Source organism: Hyla sarda, unplaced genomic scaffold (assembly GCF_029499605.1).
Source record: "Hyla sarda isolate aHylSar1 unplaced genomic scaffold, aHylSar1.hap1 scaffold_635, whole genome shotgun sequence".
NCBI lineage: Eukaryota > Metazoa > Chordata > Amphibia > Anura > Hylidae > Hyla > Hyla sarda.
In genome coordinates, this window is record NW_026610650.1 from 134,834 (window position 1) to 156,655 (window position 21,822).

General features: G+C 44.9%; 1 protein-coding gene across 1 annotated transcript; it reads left to right on the top strand.

Annotated features, from left to right (window-relative positions):
* The first annotated feature begins 483 nt into the window (after window positions 1-483).
* LOC130342040 (oocyte zinc finger protein XlCOF7.1-like) lies at window positions 484-10,378 on the top strand. The gene is made up of 2 exons (XM_056554238.1): window positions 484-898; window positions 8,620-10,378. The coding sequence occupies exons 1-2, from the start codon at window positions 484-486 to the stop codon at window positions 9,417-9,419; spliced, it is 1,215 nt and encodes a 404-aa protein (XP_056410213.1). The 3' UTR covers window positions 9,420-10,378.
* Window positions 10,379-21,822: the final 11,444 nt, after the last annotated feature.

A 21,822-nucleotide genomic window follows, 5' to 3' on the forward strand; every position in this document is an offset into this window, starting at 1 on the left:
TGACACTGCTGGGAATGCTGGGACATTATACAGTAACACCACTGGAGGGGTCGGGGTGATGACGGTATCATTATGTGTCAGGTTCCTATAAGGTGTCAGGACGTGGCGGTCTATTTCTCCATGGAGGAGTGGGAGTATGTAGAAGGACACAAGGATCAGTACAAGGATCAGGTCATGATGGAGGATCAGCAGCCCCTCACATCACCAGGTAATAGACATGACTATATACACACGTCCTCTCATTATTTGTATGTAAAGAATGAATTCAGTCTCTGTATGTGTTCCCTACAGTCAGATCCAGTAAGAGATCAGCACCAGAGAGGTGTCCCCGTCCTCTTCCTCCACAGGATGATCAGGTAGATGGAGATATTCCCTATGATCTGTAGAAGGGCTGTGAAGCTCTTGTGGTCAGTCCCCTCACCCTCCATGACTCCTCATCTCCTGCTCATCTATAACATCACACGTGACTTCTCCTACTGTCTGATGACTTTTACTATATTTCTTCCATATTTTATGAGTCAGGGAGAAGATCTGAACAATATTAATGCTTCAGAGACAGATGTGAGCAGTGATGAGCAGTATAAGGAGGACATTCCTACAGAGAAAGATCTTATCTATATTAATGCTACAGACATAAAGGAAGAAGAGACAGACGTGAGCGGTGATGAGCAGTATAAGGAGGACATTCCTACAGGGAAAGATCTGATCTATATTAATGCTACAGACATAAAGGAAGAAGAGACAGACGTGAGCGGTGATGAGCAGTATAAGGAGGACATTCCTACAGGGAAAGATCTGATCTATATTAATGCTACAGACATAAAGGAAGAAGAAGAAGAGACAGATTTGAGCGGTGATGAGCAGAATGAGAAGGAAATTCCTACAGGGAACTGCCCAGGTGAGTAGTAAAAGTCACAGATTCTGCTCAGTCACTGACTAATAATTTTATATGGAATTTTGTTTAAAGGGGTACTCCGATGGAAATTAATTATTTTAATCTACTGGTTCTCGAAATTCATCAGTATTGTACATTACTTATATTTAAAAATCTTAATCATTCCAGTACTCATCAGCTGCTGTATGCTCCAGAGGGAGTTGTCTAGTTTTTTCCAGTCTGACCACACTGCTCTCTGCTGACACCTCTGTTCATGTCAGAAACTGGTCAGAGCAGGAGAGGTTCGCTATGAGGATTTGCTTCTGCTGTGGACAGTTCCTGACCTGGACAGAGGTGTCAGCAGAGAGAACTGTGGGGCCACAATCACATTACAGTCTTATCCAAAGTAACTTATAGAGAATCTGACCCCTTGTTCTCCACACTAAAGCCAATATACGGGGTTATAGTGGGGTAAACAGCTTTACAAAGAGGGGTCACTTACTCACACCCGTGTAGTATATGCAGAGTTCCGGCGCTGTAATCTTTAGCTGCATTGCTACATTGTGAGAGATTGTTCTGTATTACAAACTGGAGAAATGTGAATTCCACGAAGGTCACAAACGTTTTCCACCCTGAAAGCTGCCGTCACCACAGCTCCCATCCTGGGTCACCACAACCCAGCTTTCCCGTTCATACGATGCGTCTGAGACAGAATAGGTGTCTCACCTTCCTACCCCAGAGAGACCATTTTATCCTTATAGCTTTCTTACCAAGAAACTTTCCTCAGTGGCCATCATTTGTCCCTCAAGGAGTGGCCGCACTTGTCTGTGGGTACTACCGGACCTATTCTAATTCTTATGGATCACAAACACTTCATTTACCTCCCTGCGGCCAAATGTTTATCTCTAGGACAGGCTAGGTGGGCTCTCTTCTTCTTCTCCCCATTTTATTATGTGTCTCCTTTCTTCTTGGCACTAAGAACACTAAGGCCGGGTTCAAATGGCTGAAAATGTGCGGAATGAACACCCAGAAAACACGGGCGACATTCCGCAGATTTGAAGGATCCGATGGTCGTCTCATTTCTGAGCGGAATCTGCAGGAAGAATAGACAAGTCTATCTGGACATTCCGTCGTGTGCACAGTGCAGCAGAATCTTATAGAAGTCGCCTCGACAGCACATATACTAAAATCTTATGGAAATCAAGCGGACTCTGCTGCAGCTTAGTGTCCGTGTGGAATATTCCTGCAGAATTCTGTGGTGTGAACATAACCTAAAGCTGATGCCCTGTCTCATACCAGTCATACCTGCTGACCGTATTCTAGCCCTATATGTAGTACTGTCACCTGCCTGTTGGGGGCCCCATTCTCACCGCTCTAAGCTCTGCTCCTGTTCTGATCTCTATAACTTTTATATTTTTCCACCTACGGATCTGTATTAGGGTTTATTGTTTGCGCCATGAGCTGTAGTTTTTTGTAGGTTTTTTCTCTGGGATTAATAAATAAATAGGTCGGGCAGACGAGGTTTGGCTATCTGGCTGCCCACTTGTTCCATATGGTTTGGGAATCTCCTCTGTAAGTTCCTGATACTGCTCATTCATACAGTGTACGGGTTTATCTATTGGAGCCTATAACTTGCCTGTTGGGTCTTCTAGGATGTGGAGCGGAGCCCTCTGGGATTGGCCAGAAAACTCATTGCTCAGTATTGGATTAGAGCCACTCCTCCTACTGAGTTTTTGGACTAAATGGGTATCAAGCTTTTCTTCTCCTCGCCCCACAACCCACAATCTAATGTTACCATGGAACGTTTTAATCAGGTCTTGGAGTAATTTCTGCTCTTCTATATATCGGACCGGTTACCCTTGGGCGGAGTTTGCCTGTAACAACGCCGTGAATTCATCCTCGAGTGTGATTCCGTTTCTGACTACAGTTTCCAACCCTCCTTATTACTCTGAATTCTCCACCAGTAAACGTTCCGGCATTAGAAAACCATCTCCAGTAACCCCAGTCCACATGGGTATTATTCCAAGGATCGCTCTAGAGGTCCATGTAGCGGAAGCTCCAGAATGACTGTAAGACAATTAATGACCCCCCCCCCCCCCTTGACGATCCGGGAGAGGGTATGGTTGTCCACCCGAAACAAGATTCCCTGCACTTCTACCATAAAATCGGCTCCCCTGTATATTGGGCCCGACCGCGTACTTTGACAGGTTAAAGGGAATTCCAGGAATAAAAAAACAGGCCTTTTTTTTTCTTTCAAAGACCGCGCCCTGTTTGTCTCCACTTTGGATGTGGTTTTACAACTTGTCTCCATTCACTTCAATGGAACTGAGCTGCAGAACCACACCCAACCTGGAGACAGACAGGGAGAGGTCTTGGGAAAAAAAAAAGGCCTGTTTTTTTATTCCTGGAATGTTGCCTATGAACTTAACCTCGTGCCCTCCATACAGACTTCCAAGGTCATCCACATTTCATTCTTAACCCCTTAAGGACTGTTCCCTTTTTCACCTTAAGGACTCGGCCATTTTTTGCAATTCTGACCACTGTCACTTTAAACATTAATAACTCTGATGCTTTTAGTTATCATTCTGATTCCGAGATTGTTTTTTCGTTACATATTCTACTTTATGTTAGTGGTAAAATTTTGTGGTAACTTGCATCCTTCCTTGGTGAAAAATCTCAAAATTTGATGAAAAATTTGAAAATTTATCATTTTTCTAACTTTGAAGCTCTCTGCTTGTAAGGAAAATGGATATTCCAAATATTTTTGATGTCTACTTTATATTTGCATCATAAAATTGACGTTTTTACTTTTGGAAGACACCAGAGGCTTCAAAGTTCAGCAGCAATTTTCCAATTTTTCACAAAATTTTGAAACTCACTTTTTTTCAGGGACCAGTTCAGAAATACCCCACAAATGACCCCATTATAAAAACTGCACCCCCCAAAGTATTCAAAATGACATTCAGTCAGCGTTTTAACCCTTTAGGTGTTTCACGGGAATAGCAGCAAAGTGAAGGAGAAAATTCAAAATCTTAATTTTTTACACTCGCATGTTCTTGTAGACCCAATTTTTGCAAGGAGTAAAAAGGAGAAAATTTTTACTTGTATTTGAAACCCAATTTCTCTCGAGTAAGGACATACCTCATATGTCTATATAGAGTGTTCGGCGGGCGCAGTAGAGGGCTCAGAAGGGAAGGAGCGAAAAATGGTTTTTTGGGGGCATGCCGCATTTAGGAAGCCCCTATGGTGCCAGGACAGCAAAAAAACCCACATGGCATACCATTTTGGAAACTAGACCCCTCTCGGGGAATATAACAAGGGGTAAAGTGAACCTTAATACCCCACAGGTGATTCACGACTTTTGCATATGTAAAAAAAAAAAATATATATATATATAAAAATTCCCTAAAATGCTTGGTTTCCTAAAAGTTTTACATTTTTAAAAAGGATAATAGCAGAAAATACCCATTTGGCTTTTTGAAAGCAAATTTTGCTCTGGGGGCATGCCGCATTTAGGAAGCCCCTATGGTGCCAGAACAGCAAAAAAAAAACCACATGGCATACCATTTTAGAAACTAGACCCCTCGGGGAACGTAACAAGGGGTTAAGTGAACCTTAATACCCCACAGGTGTTTCACGACTTTTGCATATGTAAAAAAAAAAAATGTTTTTTTACCTAAAATGCTTCTTTTCCCAAAAAATTTACATTTTTAAAAAGGGTAAAAGCAGAAAATACCCCCCAAAATTTGTAACACTATTTCTCCCGAGTACGGCGATACCCCATATGTGACCCTAAACTGTTGCCTTGAAATACGACAGGGCTCCAAAGTGAGAGCGCCATGCGCATTTGAGGCCTAAATTAGGGATTGCATAGGGGTGGACATAGGGGTATTCTACGCCAGTGATTCCCAAACAGGGGGCCTCCAGCTGTTGTAAAACTCCCAGCATGCCTGGACAGTCAGTGGCTATCTGGCAATACTGGGAGTAGTTGTTTTGCAACAGCTGGAGGCTCCGTTTTGGAAACAGTGACGTACCAGACGTTTTTCATTTTTATTGGGGAGGGGGGCTGTGTATATGTAGTGTTTTTTACTTTTTATTTTATTTTGTGTTAGTGTAGTGTAGTGTTTTTAGGGTACAGTCACACGGGCGGGGGTTCACAGTAGTTTCTCGCTGGCAGTTTGAGCTGCGGCAGAAAATTTGCCGCAGCTCAAACTTGCAGCCGGATACTAACTGTTAACCTCTGCCCATGTGAGTGTACCCTGTACATTCACATTGGGGAGGTGGGGGAACATCCAGCTGTTGCAAAACTACAACTCCCAGCATGTACGGTCTATCAGTGCATGTTGGGAGTTGTAGTTTTGCAACAGCTGGAGGCACACTGGTTGTGAAACACCGAGTTTGGTAACAAACTCAGTGTTTTGCAACCAGTGTGCCTTCAGCTGTTGCAAAAGCTACAACCCCCAGCATGTACGGACAGCGGAAGGGCATGCTGGGTCTTGTAGTTATGCAACAGCTGGAGGCATACTACTTTGGCTGGGGATGCTGGGGATTGTAGTTATGTAACAGCTGGAGACACACTGGTTTGCTACTTAACTCAGTGTGCCTTCAGCTGTTGCAAAACTACAACTTTCAGCAGTCACTTTCAGCAGCCAACGGGCATGCTGGGAGTTGTAGTTATGCAACCAGCAGATGCACCACTACAACTCCCAGCATGCACTTTAGCTGTTTGTGCAAGTTACACAACAGCTGAAGGTACACTTTTCCATAGAAAAAATGTGCCTCCAGCTGTTGCAAAACTATAAGTCCCAGCATGCCCATAAGGGCATGCTGGGAGTTGTGGTGGTCTGCCTCCTGCTGTTGCATAACTACAGCTCCCAGCATGCCCTTTTTGCATGCTGGGAGCTGTTGCTAAGCAACAGCAGGAGGCTGTCACTCACCTTCAACTATCCAGCCGCATCAGGTCAGTTTCTCGTCGTCGCTGCTGCTCCTGGGGCCCCGATCCCAGCATTCACGCCGGGGATCGGGGTCCCCAGCTCCCGGTGTGCACGTCCCGCACCCGCTCACATCCTCTGGAAGAGGGGCGGAGCGGGTTGCGGGAGTGACACCCGCAGCAGGCGCCCTGATTGGTCGGCCGGGAAACCGGCCGACGAATCAGGGTGATCGTGAGGTTGCACCAGTGCCACCTCACCCCTGCTGGCTATGGCCCCGATCAGCCAGTAATTCCGGGTCATCGGGTCACTGGAGAGCCGATTGACCCGGAATCCGCCGCAGATCGCTGGACTGAATTGTCCAGCGATCTGCGGCCATCGCCGACATGGGGGGTCATCATGACCCCCCTGGGCGATATGCCCCAATGCCTGCTGAACGATTTCAGCAGCGATGGGGGGGCCGGGAATGGACAGGACGTACTCAAACATCCTGAGTCCTTAAGGACTCGGAAAAGGGGCCGTTTGAGTACGTCCTGCGTCCTTAAGGGGTTAAAGTTGTTGTTATGCAATCACTACACCTCACTACACCTTGCCGGGGTGGGATTATGAGGTCTGCAGTATCCTTGACTCCCATATGTCCAGGGGCGGCCTCCAGTATCTAATTCTCTGGAAAGGCTATGGAGCAGAGGAACGGTCCTGGGTCCCAGCTACAGATGTACGCGCTCCTGCCTTTCTCTGTGTCTTTCATGCTTAAAGGGGTACTCCGGTGGAAAACAATTTTTTTTAAATCAACTGGTGCCAAAAAGTTTAACAGATTTGTAAATTACTTCTATTTAAAAATCTTAATCCTTCCAGCACTTATCGGCCTCTGTATGCTACAGAGGAAGTTCTTTTCATTTTGAATTTCTTTTCTGTCTGAAACAGTGCTCTGTATACTGCTGCTATCTCTATGGGATCAGGATATATAGCAGTTATACACCTCCCCTCCAGCTCAGTCTGTATACTACTGCTGCTATCTCTATGTTATCAGGATATAAAGTAGTTATATACCTCCCCTCCAGCTTTATCTGTATACTGCTGCTGCTATTTCTATGGGATCGGGATATATAGTAACTATACACCTCCCCTCCAGCTCTGTCTGAATACTGTTGCTATCTGTATGGGATCAGGATACATAGCAGTTATACACCTCTCCTCCAGCTCAATCTGTATACTGCTGCTATCTCTATGGGATCAGGATATAGAGTAGATATATGCCTCCTCTCCAGCTCTATCTGTATACTGCTGCTGTTATCTCTATGGGATCAGGATATAGAGTAGATATATGCCTCCTCTCCAGCTCTATCTATATACTGCTGCTGTTATCTCTATGGGATCAGGATATATGGTAGTTATACACCTTCCCTAAGGCTGTGTCCATACATTGTATATTTGCCATGATTTTCCAAATTTGGCTATTGCCATAGTTGCGCAAATTGCAGAAAAACCATGTAACCATGGAAACGTGTGAACGAATCTGAAGACTTAAAATCCAAAGAAAACAACTACATTGTGAATATAGGTAAAGTTTTGCCTCAATACTGCAATATTTTTGAAAAAAACACTCACCTTGAATAAGAAAGTGTCCTGATAAGTTCCATAAGGTATGGGGGGGGGGGGGGGCCGGGGTGGTTCTCCCTCGGCTTTCACCTCTTTTCTGTCCTCCGCACTCTTGTCTCTTCCTTTTAACCCTTTCCTCTTCTGTCTTTCTTCTTCCTTTCTTCCCCCACGATCAGACATTTTATCCTTTGGATAGTGGATAAGATGTCTGTGGGCGGAGTACCCCTTTAAGGTTCCCGGTTTAGGTTGTATTGTGTCTGTAGTCAGTGACTGTGTTATGCAGCTGTCCTCACTCTGTATACATCATGCTGTGCTGAATGGGATTTTGTCATAGACTTCCATGGTCTGTACTTCTTGGTCTGTTTGCTTTTTGTTGTCATTGTTTTTAAAAAGTAGTAAAGTGTAACCCAAACTATGAAAATTAGATATCGCTGTGATCGTATGGACCGGACTTATATTTTAATGCACATTTAATACAATGTAAGATCCGTCCCACAAAAAACAAGCCCTAAAACGCAGTGTAGATGGAAAGATAAGAGAGTTATGGCTATGAGGAGAGGAGGAAAAAATGAAAACACAATTTCCTGGGTTGTTAAGGGGTTAAAGGGGTATTCCAGGATTTTTTTTACTATGATACAGGGGTTGTAAAGTTAGTGTAGTCCATAATATAGTGTCTGTACCTGTGTGTGACGGTTTTCTCACAATTCTTCTGTGATTTTCTCCCCAATATTTATTTTCACCAGCATACAAAATGACTGTTGTCTCAGATTTTTCCCAGGTTGCAATGCGGCCGAGACCTGACATCACTAGTTAGCTGATGACAGGGAGCCTGTATGCTTCAATGGGTGGAGCGATCGCTTGGTGGGAGAGAGATCATTCTACAAGTAATGCAACAGCTGGAGGCACCCTGATTGAAAACCTCAGGCCTTTGGAATGGATGCAGCTCATTTATGTTTCAATGGGTTGGGTGGGTGATGTGTGGGAGGGAGGAAAATGGAATTATGGGATTTGTAGGCAAAGAAGGAAACTCAAACAGGAAATACCAGTTCACAAAAAGCTACAGTGTTATGTAATCTCACAACATAGCCATTTAGCCCCAAGACAAGTGCAGATCCTTCCTAAGCATGTCCATTACTGTCTGCCAGGTACGTACTAAAATCACCTTATGGTGGAGAACCCCTTTAATACTGATAATAAAATCTGTGTTATTCTCTGCAGATTCTTGTACCAGGAGATCAGAGGAGAATCTTCTATCTTCAGATTATAAAGCAGATGATGATATCACACAAGATACATATGAAGAACATTCCATTATCCCAGATACACCCTCAGCCCTTCACAGCCAAGATCTGTCATCTCATCCTTATATACAGGTCCTGTCTTCTCACTCATCACAGGATGTTCAGCAAAAAAACGGTCACAGAAGGGGTGTTGGACCTAAACGAGCTCATACAGGAAAGAAACCATATTCATGCTCAGAATGTGGGAAATGTTTTAGTTTTAAATCAGGTCTTGTTACACATCAAAGAACTCACACAGGAGAGAAGCCATTTTCATGTTCAGAATGTGGGAAATGTTTTAATCAGAAATCAATTCTTGTTGTACATAAAAGAACTCACACAGGAGAGAAGCCCTTTTCATGTTCAGAATGTGGGAAATGTTTTACTTTTCAATCAAGTTTTGTTAAACATCAAAGAACTCATACAGGAGAGAAGCCATTTTCATGTTTAGAATGTGGAAAATGTTTTGCTCAGAAATCAGATCTTGTTAAACATCAAAGAACTCACACAGGGAAGAAGCCATTTTCATGTTCAAAATGTGGGAAATGTTTTACTCAGAAACCACATCTTGTTGTACATCAAATAACTCACACAGGAGAGAAGCCATTTTCATGTTCAAAATGTGGGAAATGTTTTACACAGAAGTCAAGTCTTCATCAGCATCAAAGAAAAGAACTCACACAGGGGAGAAGTCAATTCAGAGGAATAATTGATGCAGATAACACATCTATATATTAACCATGTACATAGGATAGTTGACAGTAATATATATATATATATATATATATATATATCATTTCCAAACTTGTTACCAATTTTTAAGAAGTTCTCTATATTATATGATTTATTATTCTTATATTCATCTCCGCACACTGGACTTATAATAAATGTAATATTGTCCCTGAGGTTGTATATAGGGAATGTAACGCGTCAGTGTTGTCCCCGCCCCCTTCTCATTATGATTATAGAGACTTTAATTCAAGGCATCAGACAGGATCCGCGCGTCTCCCTTGAAGATCGTCTCTTCTGAACATAAGACGCTGCAGATACTTTTATTTATCACAAACCCTAGACCAGCGTTTCCCGTCTTGACGTCTATTTTCGGTCTCAGATCATAAAATCCATTTTTCTATATGAGAAGTCGTCAATATCTCAGCGTCCCCCGGGTTCAGTAAACATCGGTGTAATTCTTTTCCTTTTCTTTGTCCTCCCCGGGGTATAAAATCCCTAGAGATCTGATCACATCTGGTACAAGATCTCTTTACTTCACACTTTGCGCCATTATTACACGGATTGAAGACCCAGTTACACGCTCGTAAATTCCCATATATGTCGCGGATTGGAAGGAAAAAGGTTCTTTATTTATTATTTTACATAAACAATTGCATAACAAATACAAAGTAATAAAGTTTACCTCTTCAAGAAGTTGCTCAAAATTCTAACAATGTTTCTCATATTTAAAGGAGTACTCCGGCGCGCACTTTTTTCCTTTTATCCCGTCCGGGCTGCAAAATAAAAGAAAACACACTTTCTCTTACCTGCCAATGAGCCCCCGGAGCTCCGGTACACTCCGGTACAGGTGTTCGGTCCCCGGGCTGTATTCTTCTTACTTCCTGTTAGCCCGGCACGTCACACGGAGCTTCAGCCTATCACCGGCCGCAGCGATGTCCCGCCTCGGGGCCATTATGTGACAATTTTTGAGCTCAGTGTAAAGACGTGAATCCATTGTTCCTCACTAAAAGTCTTCCCTAAATCCTCTTCTCACTTCTTACAGCAATCAGGGAGTCCAGGATTAGGTAACAAGGTATTAGAAGCTTTTCATACTCCCTTAGTAGATAAACATGGGGTAAAATGACTATATAATGACTTGGATCTGAAAAGTGACATGTTTAGAGATGAGACATAGGGGGAGATTTATCATGGCTTTTAGAGCATGTTTTTGTCTATGTTTTGGCGCAGTTCAGGCGCAAGCAGCATATTTTGAGACTTTTCTGCGCCTTTTGATATAGACAGTTTTACTCTTTTTGCCGACCCGTAGAACTATTTCTTTCTGACCCTGCAGTGGTCACATATTTATCATTTGCGACTTTTGTCAAAAGTCGCTATTTTGTGCGTAAAGGTAAATTTTTAGGCGCAAAGCTAGACCACCTACCAGTAGGTGTGAGAATCACTTCTACCTTCCACAATTCAACCTTTAACCCCTTCCCACAGAATCCCATCTATAGAGAATTGCGCAGGTCCCTCAGGCATTCTGCTGTCTATAGACGGCATTCAGTTAACCCCGCGATGCGCGACATCGCACGGGTTAACTGACAGAAGTCCCGCTGTTACCAGCCCGATGGCCAATAACTTATACCGATATTCTGGTATAAGTTTTGGGCTATTTCTCCCCCCTCCCCCCTCAGAAGCCGCTGCAGATCAATGAGTTAAAGCTGGCGCTTTAAATCAATGAACTCCAGGGGCTTTAGTGGGGCCAGAGACCGCCGCCCACTTCTCTCCCCCTGCCTGTCCTGGGGTCCTCCCAAGTCCAACCGCCGCTGCTGCCCCATTGCCTCCCCCATCCCGGGTTTTATAATTACCTGTTCCTGGGGTCCGCGCTACTTCTGGCTCCGTCGGCGTCCTGAGCTGTCACTGTGCGCACTGACGGTAACGTTGCGTTGAGGACATCACTCGTCATTGCGCAGCGCACAGGACGCCGCAGGAGCCAGAACATGGCCCAGCAGATGTCCCCAATCTGGTCTCCAATCTGGTCCCCAATCTGTTCTCCTCCAGTTGTTGCAAAACTACAACTCCCAGCATGCCCCTCGGCTGTCTGGGCATGCTGGGAGTTGTAGTTTTGCAACAACTGGAGGCACACTGTCTGGGAAACATCATCTGTTTTCCAACTCCCAACCCATGTGCCTCCAGCTGTTGCAAAACTATAACTCCCAGCATGCACTGACAGACCATGCATGCTGGGAGTTTTAGTTTTGCAACAGCTGGAGGCACATGGGTTGAGTTATGTAACAAACTCTGTTTTGCAACCAGTGTGCCCCAGGTGATTCATAACTACAACCCCCAGCATGCATTGACAGCCAAAGGGCATGCTGAAAGTTATAGTAGTGAGCCTCCAGCTGTTGCATAACTACAAGTCTCAGCATGCCCTTCTGTCACTGCATGCTGAGAATTGTAGTTTTGCAACAGCTGGAGGTTTGCCCGGCTATGCGCTGACAAGTACTTGCCAGTCCATGGCCAGTATTTGTCGGCACTTTCGCATGCCAACGCTCACCCCGTGGTGTACCCCTATAGGTACATGTACGTTGGGAACCCAGGCCTCTGGTTGTTGGTCTGACTCTTTTTTAGAAAAGGTGTTTAGACAGGAGAGCTGCACCTTATCCATCATTACACTGCGCATTATTGATGAATAAGGGGAACGCTAGTCAAAGAATAGACAAAAAAATGGTGGAAATGTGATCTAACATAGACATTTCTTGATAAATCTCCCCCTATGTATAGTTTATATTTGCATCATAAAATTGAGATGTTTTTACTTTTGGACGACATCAGAGGCTTCAAAGTTCAGCAGCAATTTTTCACAAAATTTTCAAAATTCAAATTCTTCAGACACCAGTTCAGGTTTGAAGTGGATTTGAAGGGTCTTCATATTAGAAATACCCCATAAATGACCCCATTATAAAAACTGCACCCCCCAAAGTATTCAAAATGACATTCAGTAAGTGTGTTAACCCTTTAGGTGTTTCACAGGAATAGCAGCAAAGTGAAGGAGAAAATTCTAAATCTTCTATTCTTACACTCGCATGTTCTTGTAGACCCAATTGTTCAATTTTTACAAGGGGTAAAAGGAGATAAATCTTCCTAAAATGTGTAATGTGTAAGGAAATACTTCATATGTGGATGTAAAGTGTTCGGCGGGCGCAGTAGAGGGCTCAGAAGGGAAGGAGCAACAATGGGATTTTGAAGAGCCAGTTTTGCTGAAATGGTTTTTGGGGGGCATGTCACATTTAGGAAGCCCCTATGGTGCCAGAACAGCAAAAAAAACAACACATGGCATACTATTTTGGAAACTAGACCCCTCAAGGCACGTAACAAGCAGTACAGTGAGCCTTAACACCCCACAGGTGTTTGATAAATGTTAATTAAAGTGGGATGTGAAAAGGAAAAATTAGATTTTTAAAACTAAAATGCTGGGGTTACCCCAAATTTTTCACAAGGGGTAATAGGAAAAAATGGCCCCCACAATTTGTAAATACATTTCTTTGATTTCTTTGGAGTAAGGACATACCTCATATTTGGATGTTAGCAGATCAGCGGGTGCACACCAGGTCTCAGAAGAGCAGGAGCGCCATTTGGCTTTGGGAGAATTTTGTCAGCGGCCTTGAGCGTTTACAGAGCTACCATGGAGCCAGAGCAGTGGGACCCCCCTTCAAGTGCCATCATTTTGGAAACTACACCCCTCAGGGAACGTAACAAGGGGTACAGTGAGTATTTACACTTCACTGGTGTTTTGAACAGTGGGCCGTAAAATGACAAAATAGTTTTTTTTTCACAAAAATGCTGGTGTTATCCTAAATTTTTCATTTGCACAAGGAGTAATAGGAGAAAATGCCCCCCAAATGTTGTAACCCCATTGCTTCCGAGTATGGAAATACCCCATATGTGGGTGTCATAGAGGCTCAAGAGTCATAGAGCTATGTTTGTATTTGAGGCCTATGGCATATCAGTAGCTGACGGTTACATATATTCAGAGGAAAATAACAAAAAGGAAAAACCCACATGTGACCCCATTACAGACAGTACCCCTCCCCCCCCCCCCTGGGAAAGGTGTATAGGCAGTGGTGTTGCGACCCGGGTGCGGCCTGCATCAGGTGACACGAACCTAATGGGGTGACACCAAGACGCTCCGCAGCACCCACCCCCCCCCCTCCCCAGCCACACCGACTCCCCCCTTCTGTGCCCGACCGGCCTCCTGTCCGTCAGGAACAAACCCCCCCCCCCCGCCTTCACGTGCGCTGTGCGGTGCGCCCATCCGTCAGCACCCCCCCCCCCCCTGGCCTTCACCTGCACTTTGTGTGCGGTGCGCTCGTCCATCAGCACCCCCCCTCCGGCCTTCACCTGCATGGTGTGCCCGTCCGTCAGCACCCCTGGACCCTCCCTCCCGGCCTTCACCTGCACTGTGCACCCATATGTCATCACCCCCCCCCCCCCTCGCCTTCACCAGCACTGTGCCCGGCCTCCGCTCCCACGTCTTCGGATGCGCTGGCCTGACGTCCCACCGCATGGCCGCGCAGGAGGACATAGTCACTCGCAGGGCGCCCGGAGAGAAGGATCGCTGCACTGTGTGTGTGTGTGTCTCTCTGTCTGTCTCTAGCTCTGTCTGTGTGTCTCTGTCTGTGTGTGATTGTCTGTGTGTGACTCTGTGTGTGTGTTTGTGTGTGTGACTCTGTATGTGTGTGTATGTGACTCTGTGTGTGTGACTGTGTGTGTGTGACTGTGTGACTCTGTGTGTGTGTGACTGTGTGTGTGTATGTGACTCTGTGTGTGTGTGACTGTGTGACTCTGTGTGTGTGTGATTGTGTGACTCTGTGTGTGTGTGTATGTGACTCTGTGTGTGACTCTGTGTGTGTGACTGTGTGATTCTGTGTGTGTGTGACTGTGTGTGTGTGACTGTGTGTGTGTGACTCTGTGTGTGTGTGACTCTGTGTGTGTATGTGACTCTGTGTGTGTGTGACTGTGTGACTCTGTGTGTGTGACTCTGTGTGTGTGTATGTGACTGTGTGTGTGTGTGACTCTGTGTGTGTATGTGACTCTGTGTGTGTGACTGTGTGACCCTGTGTGTGTGTGTGACTGTGTGACTCTGTGTATGTGCGACTCTGTGTGTTTGTGTGACTCTTTGTGTGTGTGTTTGTGTGACTGTGTGACTCTGTGTGTGTGTTTGTGTGACTCTGTGTGTGTGTGTTTGTGCAACTGTGTGTGTGACTGTGTGTGTGTTTGTGACTGTGTGACTCTGTGTGTGTGACTGTGTGACTCTGTGTGTGTGACTGTGTGTGTGACTGTGTGTGTGTGACTGTGTGTGTATGTGACTCTGTGTGTGTGTGACTCTGTGTGTGTGTATGTGACTCTGTGTGTGTGTATGTGACTGTGTGACTCTGTGTGTGTGACTCTGCGTGTGTGTGACTCTGTGTGTGTTTGTGACTGTGTGACTCTGTGTGTGTTTGTGTGACTGTGTGACTCTGTGTGTGTGTGACTGTGTGTGTGTGTTTGTGTGACTCTCTGTGTGTGTGACTGTGTGACTCTGTGTGTGCGCGACTCTGTGTGTGTGTGTGTGTGTGTTTGTGTGACTGTGTGCGTGTTTGTGCGACTCTGTGTGTGTGACTCTGTGTGTGTTTGTGTGACTGTGTGACTCTGTGTGTGTGTGTGACTCTGTGTGTGACTGTGTGTGTGTGACTGTGTGACTCTGTGCGTGTGTGTGACTGTGTGTGTGACTGTGTGACTCTGTGTGTGTGTCTGCCTGTGAGTGTGTCTCTCTCTGACTGTGTGTGTGTGTTTGTGTCTCTCTGTGTTGTCTGTGTATGTGGTTTTTTTTTTGGGGGGGGGGGGGTTTGAACCAGCGATCTAATGTGGGGAGACTTTGACCCATTGTGGGGAACCTGCTGCCTAATGTGGGGAAACTACTACCAAATGTGCAGAGTCTATACTATCTAATGTGGGGAAACTGCTACCTAATGTGGGGAATATATGCTACCTAATGGGGGGAAACTGCTACTTAATGGGGGGAATCTGTGCTACCTAATGTGGGGAAACTGCTACCTACCTAATGTGGGGGAACTGCTGACTACCTAAAGTGGGGGAGCTGCTGCCTACCTAATGCTCCCCCCTGGCAGTAGCACCCTCATCATCCACCAGCAACATCCCCCCCCCCAGCAGTAATACCTCCATCAGCAGATCCCGATGGTGGATGATGGGGGTGCTCCTGCCAGGAGGATGATCCTGCCGATGGATGATGGGGGTGATACTGCCAGGGGGGATGGCCAGTAGCACCCTCATCATCCTCCAGCAACACCCCCCCAGTAGTAGTACCCCCATCATCCACTAGCAACACCACCAATATCCCCCTCCCGTGGTAATAGCATCAGCTAACGGATGTTGAGGGGTGTTACTGCGGTTGTGGTATTATATTCAGAGGGTGCACTGTATGGCAACATTATATTCAGAGGGCGCAGTTTGTGGTAGTATTATATTCAGAGGGCGCAGTGGGTGGTAGTATTATATTCAAAGGGTACAGTGTGTGGCGGTATTATATTCAGAGGGTGCACTGTATGGCAACGTTATATTCAGAGGGCGCAGTTTGTGGTAGTATTATATTCAGAGGGCGCAGTTGGTGGTAGTATTATATTCAGAGGGTACAGTGTGTGGCGGTATTATATTCAGGGGTACAGTATGTGGCAGATTTATATTCAGAGTGTACAGTATGTGTTGGTATTATATTCAGAATGTACAGATGTGTGGTAGTATTATATTCAGTGGGTACGGCGTATGGAAGGTTTATAATCAAAGAGTATAGTGTATAGTAGTATTATATTCAGAGGGCGCAATTTGTGGTTGTATTATATTCAGAGGGCGCAGTGGGTGGTAGTATTATATTCAGAGGGTACAGTGTGTGGCAGTATTATATTCAGAGGGTACAGTATGTGGCAGATTTATATTCAGAGTGTACAGTATGTGTTGGTATTATATTCAGAATGTACAGTGTGTGGTAGTATTATATTCAGTGGGTACGGTGTATGGAAGGTTTATAATCAAAGAGTATAGTAGTATTATATTTAGAGGATACAGTGTCTGGCAGGTTTATAATTAGAGATGAGCGAACTTACAGTAAATTCGATTCGTCACAAACTTCTCGGCTCGGCAGTTGATGACTTATCCTGCATAAATTAGTTCAGCTTTCAGGTGCTCCCGTGGGCTGGAAAAGGTGGATACAGTCCTAGGAGAATCTTTCCTAGGACTGTATCCACCTTTTCCAGCCCACCGGAACATCTGAAAGCTGAACTAATTTATGCAGGATAAGTCATCAACTGCCGAGCCGAGAAGTTCGTGACGAATCGAATTTACTGTAAGTTCACTCATCTCTATTTATAATAATACTTGTTTTCATATAGAGGATGAGAATATGCTGACATAGTGAGGAGAAGTCTGGGCGTCACATTCTGCAGAGAGAAGTTTTAGTTGGACCAGGCAGTATGTACCATCTGAATTAGATAAGAGAAGACTATAGAGAAGACGTCACCTGTAATCACTGATATCATTGTGTATTCTCCTCACTATAGAGAAGACGTCACCTGTTGTCACTGATATCATTGTGTATTCTCCTCACTATAGAGAAGACATCACCTGTAGTCACTGATATCATTGTGTATTCTCCTCACTATAGAGAAGACGTCACCTGTAGTCACTGATATCATTGTGTATTCTCCTCACTATAGAGAAGACGTCACCTGTTGTCACTGATATCATTGTGTATTCTCCTCACTATAGAGAAGACGTCACCTGTAGTCACTGATATCATTGTGTATTCTCCTCACTATACAGAAGACGTCACCTGTAGTCACTGATATCATTGTGTATTCTCCTCACTATAGAGAAGACGTCACCTGTAGTCACTGATATCATTGTGTATTCTCCTCACTAAAGAGAAGACGTCACCTGTCGTCACTGATATCATTGTGTATTCTCCTCACTATAGAGAAGACGTCACCTGTAGTTACTGATATCATTGTGTATTCTCCTCACTATAGAGAAGACATCACCTGTAGTCACTGATATCATTGTGTATTCTCCTCACTATAGAGAAGACGTCACCTGTAGTCACTGATATCATTGTGTATTCTCCTCACTATAGAGAAGACGTCACCTGAAGTCACTGATATCATTGTGTATTCTCCTCACTATAGAGAAGACGTCACCTGTAGTCACTGATATCATTGTGTATTCTCCTCACTATACAGAAGACGTCACCTGTAGTCACTGATATCATTGTGTATTCTCCTCACTATACAGAAGACGTCACCTGTAGTCACTGATATCATTGTGTATTCTCCTCACTATAGAGAAGACGTCACCTGTAGTCACTGATATCATTGTGTATTCTCCTCACTATGTCCAATCAGAGCTGTAGTCACTTGTAAGTTCTACAGTTATGGTGAGTGAAACTACAACTCCCAGCATAACCTCACCACTGCATAAAGGGGTACTCTACTGGGAAAAAAAATGTAATCAAGTGGTGCTACAAAGTTAAACAGATTTGTAAATTACTTCTATTTAAAAATCTTAATCCTTCCAGTACTTATTAGCTGCTGTATAAGCGATTCACAGGAAGTTCTTTTCTTTTTTAATTTCTTTTCTGTCTGACCACAATGCTCTGTGCTGACACCTCTGTCCATGTCAAAAACTGTCCATAGTAGGAGCAAATCCCCATTGCAAACCTATCCTGCTCTGGACAGTTCCTGACATGGACAGAGGTAAGACTGGAAATAACTACACAACTTCCTGTGGAGCATACACCTGCTTATAAGTACTGTAAGGATTAAGATTTTAAATAGAAGTAATTTAAAAATCTGTTTAACTTTCTGGCACCAGTTGATATAAAAGTAAGTGTTTTCCAGTGGAGTACCCCTTTAAGTAATTCTGGGAGCTGTATATTTAAATGGTAAAAACTTCTTTAACACTTTCCCATTCTGTGGCAACTGGTATATCTGATTATTATACTGGAATTTCTCACAATGCGCTACAACAGTGGTGTCTGTCACAACAGGCTAAAAACTTACTGGGGGGAGGGGGTAGGTATGGGGGTGACACCATTTTCTACCACACCGGGTGACACCAACCCTAGCAACGCCACTGTGTATAGGTGGGAACTGGACAGGTGTTCCCTAAATTTATTTTCCAGGAATGGATGAAGTGTACAATGGGGGGAATGAAAATTACAATTTTATTACTGATGTGCCAATTATATTCCCAGAATGATGACCGAGAGTATAGCCGAGAGTAAAAATAATGCCCGCCCCAAACCCTATGCTCTGAATCATCATTCTGGGAATGTGATGTGTGTGGCCGTCCCTATTCTGTTACCTCAAATGCGCACCCGCTCAGGTGGGGAGAGAGCGCTGCACATTTGAGGCAAAAAAAAAAAGACCCCAATGCTAGTGACTCGGTCACCCATGACCCATTTTTGGAAAAAATACCCCCAGAGGTCTTATCAGTTTTTTTTTTATGAGATTTTTTTTGATGGGCAATTTAGTGGTTTATGGGGTTAAAATTTGGAATATTCTCTGGACTTAGTACATTTGGGTCAAATTATGGAAAATTAAAATGAAAAGGGAAAATGTAGTGCTCCATGGAAGTGTGATACTCCCTGAAGCATTCCTAAATGCAGAGGCCCGGATGATCAGGGCAAGTGTCACATTGAGTTGTGGTGTCCTTCTGTATCCCCCTCTTGTCCTTCCGTATCCCCCTCTTGTCCTTCCAAATCCCCCACTTGTCCTTCCATATCCCCCTCTTGTCCTTCCGTATCCCCCCTCTTGTCCTTCCGTATCCCCCTCTTGTCCTTCCGTATCCCCCCTCTTGTCCTTTCGTATCCCCCTCTTGTCCTTCCATATCCCCCTCTTGTCCTTCCATATCCCTTTCTTGTCCTTCCGTATCCCCCTCTTGTCCTTCCGTATCCCCCACTTGTGACACACTCTGCATTTTTTCTGGGATCGTCCCTTATTTCCAGTGTGGGGTACATCACCTGGAAAGTGCTGGCCAGGGACCATCCTGGCACCTATATTTCCAGTTCATCAGGAACTCCGGCCTGCTTTTTCCCGGTCGCCTGACTTCTTCTTGGAACTGCAGGAATGTCCCTGTGTTGCCAGCATACTGGGACAGTCCAAAAGAGTTATACATGGCAACCTGTACCATGTAGAGTGCAACTTTTTTGTATCATATCTGTGTTTTCCGCATGGCATTATATGGCTTGAGGACTTGATCATAGAGATCAACTCCCCCCATATACTGATTGTGACATGGATTTTATCAGTGTTCTTGTAGCTATCTTACTCCCGGCCAAATCCGTATACAGAATCTATATACCGAAGTATACCAAAGTAAATCAAACGGAGCCATTGTCAGTTTCAAATGCTTCTGTGTTCTGTGTGCTCGTCACTGAGCTTTATTTCAAATCGTTCAAGCTTATATTACCTTTGTAATTAACATACGTTCCCACCCCCCTACTATGCCTTTCCTGAACAGTTTGCCGGGCTTATTTCTTCTGATTCTCCACACGATGGGAGGGGTGAGACAGGAAAGAGCAGATGGGGGAGTAGCATTGTCCTTGTGGCCAGCAGCTTCCTCTACACGATGGTGGGGGCAAGATGGGAGAGAGCAGATGGGGGAGATGTGGACAAGTAACAGAGAAGCATGGCCTCATCCTAAATGGGCATTTTACATATACAGTATATAAAATTTACATATACACACATATACATCTATCACAATTGTAGTCCAGAATACAATCGGGCTTGAGGGCTGGTGTTGTGGTACCTCGCAAAGGGACAGGTGAGCTGCCGTTACCATGAATTATGGTCAGCAAAAGGACATTCCTCATATCCTTATACTTGACCAGCAACAGGTTTTCATGGGTAAGTGCACGGGACTCACCTTTGGGGATAGGTGTCTGTACAAAATTTAGAGGGCGGCCTCCCTGGTTCTTCCGCACGGTTCCACAAGCGGACGTGGATCTGGCGGCAAGGGATGTGAACAGAGGGATGCGGGTATAAAAGTTGTCCACATACACGTGATAACCCTTATCCAGCAATGGGTGCACAAAGTCCCACACAAGCTTCCCGCTAACACCCAGAGTGGGGGAACAATCTGGGGGTTCAATACGGGAATCCTGTCCCTTATATACTCTAATCTTGAGAGTGTACCCGGAGGTACTCTCACAAAGTTTGTAGAGCTTCACGCCATACTGTTCCTGCTTCGAGGGAATATACTGGCGGAAGATGAGTCTCCCTTTAAAACTGATAAGAGACTCATCTACAGAGAGCTCCCTGAGGGGTACGTAGGCCTCCCAATATTTAGCCCCAAAGTGATCTATGACCAGCCTCACTTTGTAAAGCCGGTCATAGTCAGGTTCACCTCAGGGGGGACATGCCGCATTATCAGTGTAATGCAGGCATTTCCGAATGGCCTCAAACCGTCCTCGTTCCATGGCCATAGCGTAGAGTGGGGTCTGGTAGAGGACGTCTATGTTTTTTTTGACTATTTTTTTGACTAGTTTTTTTTGACCATATGCAGCATGAGGCCCCAAAATGTCCTCAGTTCGGGTGCATTAATGGCATACCATTCATTGGACCTGGCCAAAAGCAAATCAGGGTGGCGGGCAATGAACTGTTGGGTGTACAAGTTTGTTTGCTCCACCATTAGATTGACAAAGTCATCACTGAAATAAAAACTAAAAATAGTCTATTTCAGTGTATCCGGCCGTGTCAATCCGGATTCCTGAGTCGCCAACAAACTCAGGAATCTGTGGCCGATATCCCTCTGGGGGTTTCCAGACAGGTTCACTAGTAGGGGGCTCCAGTATGCTTGTCTGGGGGGGGGGTTCGGATTTCTATTACGAGCGGCATGGACACTCGTACTAGTGTCGGCCAATGGGTCACTATCATAGGGGTGTGTGGCCTCGCCTGGCAGTGTCTCCCCCTCCTTCTGGGGGGCTCATCATCAGTGCTAGATGATGAGGAAGAACACAGAAAAGTAGGATCTTCCTCGTCCTCACTGGCAGATTTGGAGTTGGAGTTGGAGGCAAGTAAAGCATATGCCTCCTCCGCCGAATATGCCCGGCGGGCCATCACCTTTTTTCTGTTGTGGCAGGGGGAGATGCGAAGGGAGGGGCAGGAAGTGTGTAATGTATGTTTGGTGTAACCTATATATAACGGTGTGTGATTAGAAATCACACACCGTTATAAGAAAAAAATAAAATGCTGTGGCCAAAAAAAAAATTATTTACAAAGGGGGCCAAATGCAGCGCCCTGAAGCCCTGTGGCGGACCCTTGATGACCTATTAGGGGGTCGGGGTGAATTTTTTTCACTTTTCTTATTAACCTAC

Coding starts and splice junctions, on each gene's coding strand:
- LOC130342040 (XM_056554238.1), top strand. CDS start 484: ATGACTTTTACTATATTTCTTCCATATTTTATGAGTCAGGGAGAAGAT. Junction 899..8,619: donor TCCTACAGGGAACTGCCCAG/GTGAGTAGTAAA, acceptor TATTCTCTGCAG/ATTCTTGTACCAGGAGATCA.